Source organism: Chelonoidis abingdonii, chromosome 15 (genome assembly GCF_003597395.2).
Source record: "Chelonoidis abingdonii isolate Lonesome George chromosome 15, CheloAbing_2.0, whole genome shotgun sequence".
NCBI lineage: Eukaryota > Metazoa > Chordata > Testudines > Testudinidae > Chelonoidis > Chelonoidis abingdonii.
Genome location: NC_133783.1, coordinates 2,277,968 through 2,286,733, shown reverse-complemented (window position 1 = coordinate 2,286,733; position 8,766 = coordinate 2,277,968). Strand labels below are relative to the sequence as shown.

The window sequence follows — 8,766 nt, the reverse complement described above, 5'->3', positions numbered from 1 at the left end:
TTGAAAGAAGTCTATTCTGTATGCACAGTAACTGCATTTCAAAAGACTTCATAAGGATTTTATATATAATGTGTCACCGCTTTTGGGAAGCCCCTCAGGTAAGCACTGCTCAGAGCCTGCCACTCCCTGTCCTGTACCCCAACCCCCCGTGCCCTCCCACAACCAAACTCTGCTGCTGGGAGATGGGAGAGGGGAAAATGTGTACAAGAGACGGCAAAAGCTGGTAGAAATCATGCCATTCAACAGTATGATTTTTAAGCACCTCTGTATTTATAAAATAGGCACTCTAATTAGAGGTAGCTGATTGATTGGTGAAGATTTTACACAAGTCAAGATTAATACAAACTGTCCACTGAATATCCCAGAGGAGTTGCTGTTTCCAATCCAGCCTTATAAAGCAGGGAGAGGGGAGCAGAGCCACCCTGAGCTCTCTTTCTGCTCCCTCTTCTCATCCAGCTTTGGCTCTTCCTTCCCCAACCGCTGTTTCCTACAGCAGTTCTGATTGGCTTCTCTCTCCCAGGAGGCAGGGAAGCAGGACAAGGAGAGGGGAAGTCTGGAAACCCAGAGCCTTTCAGCAGTGGCCAAAATCCACCTTACTTGTGGTAAGTTCGTGAGAATGGGCAGTACTGGAGCAGATGTGTTCCCCTGCTAAGGGCCTAATGATTGCTGCATTTTAGTCACGGGTATTTTTAGTTAAAGTCACGGGCAGTAAACAAAAATTTGTGGCCAGTGACCTGTCCATGACTTTTACTAAAAATACCAGTGAAGAAAAACCTGTGTAGAGTGCTGCCCAGGGGCCCCGCAGGTGCTGGGAGAGGGCAGCCCAGTTGCTTGGGGACAGGGGTGGCAGGTGGCAGTGCATGGCCCAGGACCCCCACTGGTGCTAGGGGGTGGTGGTGGCAGGACTAGCTCCCTACCTGGCTCCTGCCCCCCTTCCCCCCTAGCAGCAGAGTTTGGGTGTGGGAGGGCGCAGGGGGTTGGGGCACAGGATGGGGCAAGGCAGGCTCTGAGCAGCGCTTACCTAGGGGGCTCCCCAAAAGCGGTGACATCCCCCTCACTGCTAGGCAGAGGCATGGCCACTCAGCTCTGCAGCTGACTTGCTGGATCAAGCGGTACCTGCTCACCCTTGTTTTCCACCAAACTTTATGCAGTGCACAACACATGGAGCTGTTACAGGGGGAGCTAAGAGCAACCATCTCATTGAGAAGCTCTAGTGCCATGCTACCATGCTTTGGCACATGGGCTTGAAATTTGGCGTCTGGGGAGGGGGGTCACCTGCCATGGATGTGCCTTTTTCCTGACCCTGTGAAAATTCACCCAAATTTGACAAGTCATAACTCTAAAATCTGAGTTTGCTCATGCCCAGTAGAAACTTGTGCAGGTAAATTCTCCAAAGATTCTGTTTGCACCAAGCAAGGTCCACCCTATGACTTCAGGAAAGAGCAGGAATTACCTGGCAATCGCTCCTCTCTGCTATTAGGTGGGGGGCACTGTGGTAGCAGACACAGGAAGTGAGGGCAGAGAGACTGGCTCTCCTTTGCTCTCAGTGTCTACCCATCCCCACTTGCATCCAGCCAGCAAGTATTAGGTGGAAGCAGCTACACTGGAATGCAGAGTTAGAAATTGGGGGTGAGGATGAGGGAAAACAGAGGAAGAGGAGGTTGCAGGAGCCAGAGATGGGAATAAGCAGAGGATGGATTAGGTGCTAGTAAACGGGTGTGTGGGGATGAGAACAAAGTGTGTGTGTGGGGCGGGGGGGTTGATATGAGTAAGTAGACAGAGAGGTCAAGTGACTCAAAGGTCATAAAGGAAGTCTGACTGTAGTGGGGCTAGGTGTTGAGTCCTGACACCCAGGCCCCTGTTCTAGCTACTATTTTCCATGTTTACAAATGTAATGTACAGCTTTGGTGCCCCATCACCAATACCTCACTAGATACTTGACCAGTCACATAAATTTAAAATAAAAAGCAGTCTTCAGCCATCTTCCAAAGATTTTATTTTTAATGCTTTTAAATATGTTTTAATACAAGATAAAAAATAATATATTAATTAAATCTGGGTTTAATTTTTAGAGTCAAAACAATATTTACTTATTTACATTACTGTGCTTCAAACCTCACGGCCACAGGAACTTTCAAATCTTCAAGTAACACGTGTGTGTGTGTGTGTGAGAGAGAGAGAATACTTAACTAAAAAGATCTGTGTTTAGTGCAAAGAAACATTTTCCCCCAAAAACTAGTACTTAAAAGGTTTTATACACCTTGTTACGCTAAGCACTATACATTAGTGTAGTCTGTAATTGCTCTGTATAAGAAGTCACTTACAGTTGAATGAAAGAGGACATTACATTAAGTTTAAAGTAAAGTCACTACTTAAATCATGGGGTTAATACATGAATTCAATATGCTCCACTTTTAAAAAGTTATTTTAAATTCTTACACAACTATCACAACTCTGTTCTGAAAACATATATCACGCAGAACTATGTACATTCCATTCATTGTAACACACTTGTGGCTCAAGCTGTGAACATTACCAGAAACTACAAAATGGATGACTGAGAACAGGTGTAATATAGTACTGTGCCTTTTACTGTTCAGAAAGACATTTACAATAAATGTAAATGTAAACCTAATTTTGTAGGTTAATTCCATGTCAACTTTGCCCACAACAAAAGACTGTTTCAGTCACATCATAAAAATCAGACAATCTTTCAAAATTGCTCCATGTCTCAAAGGAACACCAGAAAAATACATATATATGGATTATTAGTGGTCTACCAATTAATCTTTGACACAAAAAAGCCTTTAGGCAGGTGAGGTAATTCACAGTTCACATTAGATCATTGCTGGGGTATCTACTAATTACAAACTACCAACCCTACAAAGCCACATTGGCTTTATAATTACCATGGGTGAATTTTGTTTAAAGAATCCTAATTTTTTTGAATAAAGCAACATAAATTATGGCAAAATCCTTCTTCACAAAAAATCTTAATCTTCTCAAATAGAAAAAACAATACAGAAATGACTAATAATTCATTATTTTTATTATGTGCTACTTGAAGTCTACAAAAGAACTTCCATTAAACTCAGACACTTCAAGCAACTTGATTTTGTTACTAATAAGAAATCGGGTAACTAGTAATGAAACAGTGTAGCACTGTAGTGTGTAAGTGTCTAACACTGCTGTGCTAATAAAATGTTATGCAGACTTTAGGAATGCTGTTTCAAATATTGATTTTTGTTCAACACCACAGTAAATTCCACTGGGAAAACAGATCAAGAATTGCTACACTGAACAATCTACACGTTTAAATTAGCCAAGTTTTGGGGCTTGTGGGGTTAGAAACGTGTAAAAAGGTTTTATTTACCATATTAGCACTGGCAGTTGGGATTTCCAGCTCATTTTCACTGAGCTCTGCGTCTTATAACAAACAACCACTAATACCAATGGTCCTAGATTTGATGTCATCTCTACAGAAGTGACTTTACTTCAAATATTCGTTTATCTTAGATATTCTATTGGAACATGGTTTTCCATATGGTGCATGGAGATTTAATGTGACCTAAAATAGAAAACAAAATCATGTACCCACTTATTTATCATATAATGGCTCGGTTCTACATGGTGCTGAACGCACTGGCCCGGATCCAGAAAAGCACTTAAAGCACGAGTAATCTCTCTGAAGCTAATGGGTCTACTCACGTGCTTAAAGTTAAGCATATACTTAACACTTGCAAGAGCTGGCTCTAAATCAGTCTGAAAGTCCTAGGACTTGGGGGCCTATTGAAGTGTTTCTGCTTATTTGATTTTCTTAGAAATATCAGAACTATTGAGTTGTCCTGTTTTTGCTGGAGGACTCCGTAAAAGAAATAGAGAAGTGGAGTGGAAGCTTTGAGTCCTCAGCTGAAAAGCAGAGGTGTTGAATCTTTGATAAAAAGGATTCTCTCTCAAGTCTTTGTCAGGAGTTTGCGTTAAACGGATTTAAAAAGTACTTTTTATTCAGGTTCATTCTCTGGTAGTGTCACAATCCCATTAATTTTCCAGTCCTCAGAGGAATCCTCCAGCAAGAAGAATCAAGACCTGATATTTTGAACACAAAAAATTTGCATGTAGCTTTCAGTCTTCTTATGTCACGAGACCGAGAAAGGGCACTTTCCCCTTTGCATTTCACCGTCACTACAAGATGCCAAAATCTAAGCCTGAATTTACACTTTTGCCTCAAGTATTGACGTCTTGAGGGACTCTGTGGCTTAACTATTTCAGCCAAGTTAAAAGAGACAATCAGTTTTTTTTTTGCTTTTTGTGGGGGGTGAGGGGGGAGGGGGAATCTGTAAACCTGACCCTACTGTTCCAATAATCTCAGGTATTCCTTGTAACTGAAAGGTTAGAGAAATGTTTTTTTATTTTATTCAGTTTATTTACTTTGTGTGTTTGAAAGTCTACTTCTTGGGTTTGTTCATCATTTGCACTTCCTGTATAAAGCACTAACCTGATGACATCACACGTCCCGGTTTGAGGGTGAACTCATGTACGATTTTACCCCAGGCTTTGCACCAGGGCATCTGCCAGAAAGAGCTGCAGGTAAGATGGCATAGAGGAGGCAGCATGCAGGTGTGTGAGCTCATAAAAGGGGAGGCACAGCAAGATAGAGCACGTTTAGCATTATTCAGGCCCAACCTTTCTGCTGCAAAACAAACACCAAGACTTGTTAAAAGCAGCGGCAAAAAACCTGTATAAAAACCATTTTAAAATTCTGTACCTCGCTTGACTTTGAAACAAATTGGGGGGAAAAGTCTAATCAAGTTGCCAGTATTGCTTTAAGGGCCAACCCTTGTTTTGAAACTCTGAATAAAAGAACCTGAAATATTTTGTTCTCTCTTTATAGTCAGAAAGTCGTTATGAGCTACTGGATTTGTGTCTATTGGCAGAGATGCCTAACCTCCAAGAAATAGAAGGATTGACAGTCTTAATACCCTGCCCAGTTCCCAGGAAATCAATCTTGTATGTTACAAATATTGGAAACAGATTCTTAGCAGCAAGAGGATCAGTGTATGAATACATAAAGCAATTGTGTAGATAGCAAATATCCTATTTTCATAAAAATATTCAAAAAACAAACCACAATACTGACATGACAATACTTTAGATGTAAACAGCACTTGAGAAATAAATAAAGCTGGAGGCAAAATAAAAACCCAAGAATGTTTATGCTTTTGTTGGTGTCACTAAGCATAAATCTAGGCCTCAGTGAACCAAAGCTCCTCCATGTTGAACTCTACTTGATCTAGAAAGCTAGCAGCTGTGAAATCAAATGTGTAACAGTAAGTTATCAGTTGCAGTACAGCTCAAACCGGTCTAAAGCAGTAGTGATAAGGCCTGTGCACCTTTACCAGAAGGACAAGGTAACTTGCAGAAGGAAAACTTACTAACGAGCTGCCGCAACCAAGATTACTTAATGCACCTGTGCTTACGTAACTGCTATAGGGGGAGGAGGAGGAGGAGGGGAGAAGAAAGAAAAAAAAAAGAGAAAAAAAAAAAAAAACTTATAAAAAGGGAAAAGCCGCTTGTGTAGTGGTGCTTGATTTGAGACATCAGTCTCCTTGCACCGCTTTGAGATCTCAAATACACTTTGTTTGCTTCTTCACCCTGGTGTGTTTATTGGCGCGAAGTACACCGGGCAACGAACCCCGCTGTTGCCCCCCTCGGGCACTTTGTGTCGGCAACACTTTCAAAAACAAAGATTTGAACTTTAAGTATTACACCTAAAATCTTGAGATGTCATTTTAGGTTATGTAAACACTTTTGTGATAAGTTATAGAACTTTTTGCTTTACTAGACACGAGTAAATAAAAGACTGAAAAAATTCTACAATTGAGACCCAGCTAAGCTGGTCAGCAGTCTGGAGTTACAGTCAGTCAACAGCTTTGCAAATTTAGCTGCATTTTTTATTCCTGTTTTCCCTAAAGTATCAAAAACCTCAGAGAATATAAATCTTTAACACTTTAATGCATGTCCAAAATGTGTAAAGAAACAACACTGTTAAACAATGGCCCAATTAATTACTGGGCACTGCAGAAGCAAGTGTGTCCCCATAACTGGGAACATTTTATTCCAGAGTACCAGAGAGGAATGTTCAGACTGCCTGTTCCTATCAGGAAGACCGGGGTAGCAAACAAACATTTATCATAAAAACATAAATCCTTGGAGATTAAAGATTCTGTTTTGCAAAGTGTCAGTGCATTTCCTTAGTTTAGGTGCTGGAAGCACTCAGCAGGTTTGGATGCTTTACTATTAGCAGCAGGTTTGTTAAAGAACAGGAATGTTACAGATATCAAAGTCTGCAGAGCAATGCAACTTACACTAGGTGTGCTCTTGCATTTGGTACAGATGCTCTGGGATATAGAATTCGTCCCAGGAACAGGAACTAAATAAACTTCAAACTTTTAAAACAAACATTCTGAAGAGTGGGTAATATATTCTCTCCTTAATTACTGTTTCTAATTCCAAGTTTAAAGTATCTTTGTTAAGGCCAATAAATGTAGAGTTGGGAGACCATACTAGACTGAGCTTCAAATACCTAATTAAGTCTTGCAAAATTCTACTTGACGGGGTAAAATTGTTGTTGACAGGCAAGTACTGCATGTATTTCAGTTTTCCTATAGTCACTGTAAAGTGGGAGTGAACAGTTTGTATCGGGATGGCAAACTGTCATGGAAATTTTTTGAGGCTGACATTGCACTACCTCTTTTCACACATTAGCTATTCTGAAATTATGGGATAGCGAATTAACGTGATAACAACCAACATTTATGTATTTGTTGCAATTTGCAACTCAAATTAAACTACTATTCCCCATTAAATCCGAGTAACTACAGTTAAAGCTACCTTCTTGCACACAAAAAATACATGGATAACAGTTTGTAAGATCACTAACAAGTATGGGCCCTGCTTGCATGCACTACTTCAGGCTCCAGTTTTAACCACTAGTCTTCCACAAGCAAAATCAGGCTCTCAAAAAAAGTGACAGAAGTTAAACCGCTTAAGATACTGTAACTACTAGTGTCATAAACAAGCAGCTTATTTCTAACCACCAGTCTATTTTCATAATTTCTAAGACTAAGTATAAAGCATTTTACTGTATATACAGTTCATCAAAAAACCCTTACGCATTCAAATATGTTCAACATTTGCTGATACCAGATGGATTGGGACAAAACAAAATAAATAAAAAAGATCAACATTAACACTATTTTTGAAACTTGCTTTTAAAACTTTTCCTGAAGGGAGTTGGGGGGGAAATCACTACATGCATTTCCCCATCTATTTACGAGGCATTATGTTACTTCAAGATAAATTTAACTGTTCTATTCTTCTAGTGATTAAAGAGTTGCTCATAAAAAGCATGCATAGGTTTAGGTGACGTATTTGATAAACCATACAGAAGAGAGAGTAACTATGTGACTCTAAAGCACTTAAGCTACCTCATCTTCATTTTCACCAGATGTAGCTTTCCTTTCTAAACCAACAAGAAACTGTCTAAGCAGTAGGACAATGGCATAAACCGTTTACTCTGACCAAATAAGCCCTGTTCAAACATGATCTTAATAGTCGACAACCCCCAAATCAAAAAAGCAGGCGGTTTCATCTTTGGCCTTCTGTATATACACAACACATATTGTCCATTATACCTTTTTCAGAATTCTTATTTAAGATTTCTGGGAAACCATTTAGTAAAGAGCTATACTACTTTCCTTATTGTGACAAGCTACTCTTCAGAATCTCATTTTGTAAGTGTACACGCCTCAACAGAAAAAGTTATATTTAATATTATTTTTAAAAGAAAAGTCAGTGGCTAACAAATTAGTACTTAGTATTATTTGTACAGGCAAATATTCAAGTTACCAGAGATCATCTGGATCTCAAAACAGCAAGTCTGGTAAAGCATACATTAAAAGTGTAAGTTATTCTCTACCCTAAAGCATTTTTGTAGAATCATGCCAATGGTAATGATGACTTCTCTATTTCAGATTCATAATGATCTATGGGCAGCCTCTACCTATCCTCCTAGCGTTAGATTCTACTACTACCACCTTGTGAAGTATGGAAATCCCAACTTTGTGACTGAGAATCTAAGAAGCGGGGCATGAAGAGACCCCGGGGATGGAAACAGTTACCTTCTTTTTCCAGCTAATTCTGTAGAGATTTGTTACACAAATACTTCATACTAACTTAGATTAAACTAGGTACTCTTCATCCAATTAACTTTCTCATTATTGTAGGTTTTGAAAAGGGCCAGCAATACTCATTAGGAACTGTACCATTAACATTGCATTCAAAAAAAGAAAACATGGGGAACCAGATTCTTGCTCTCCTACTCTGCTGATATGCTCTGGTATTAGCCAATGTGTGGTAGTACAAAAAGAGTCTTGTGGTGATGTAGAAGGCAATGAAGACATCTATAGAGTAATGTTCATGTGCAGCCAAAATGAAGAAGATTCCAAAGAGATTCAGGACCCAGGATAAAGTATGCAAGAAGTTCCAGCTTCTTGGTGTATCTAGCAAATGACAAAGTATCAAGTTAAAAGATTCACCTAGAATGTTTCACAAACCAAGGTTCTTAGCAAGTTTACTACACCTGCTCCCATCAGACACTTGACATGATCTTACATTTACACAGCAATCCAAAGGACTGAACAAATTAGGGGACTGATCCGGTATTCATATGCACAGCCCAATTAATTTACTTCAGAATACTTCATT

The 8,766-nt window shown here is 39.6% G+C and overlaps 1 protein-coding gene across 1 annotated transcript in view; it reads right to left on the bottom strand.

Moving 5' to 3' along the window:
• Positions 1 to 1,973: 1,973 nt before the first annotated feature.
• The window catches only part of SAMD8 (sterile alpha motif domain containing 8), a 30,812-nt gene continuing 24,019 nt past the window's right edge, over positions 1,974 to 8,766 (bottom strand). Inside the window, exon 6 of the mRNA XM_032796206.2 lies at positions 1,974 to 8,561. Coding sequence (XP_032652097.1) covers positions 8,257 to 8,561 — 305 coding nt within the window. The 3' untranslated portion in view covers positions 1,974 to 8,256. The remainder of the gene's footprint in view (positions 8,562 to 8,766) is intronic.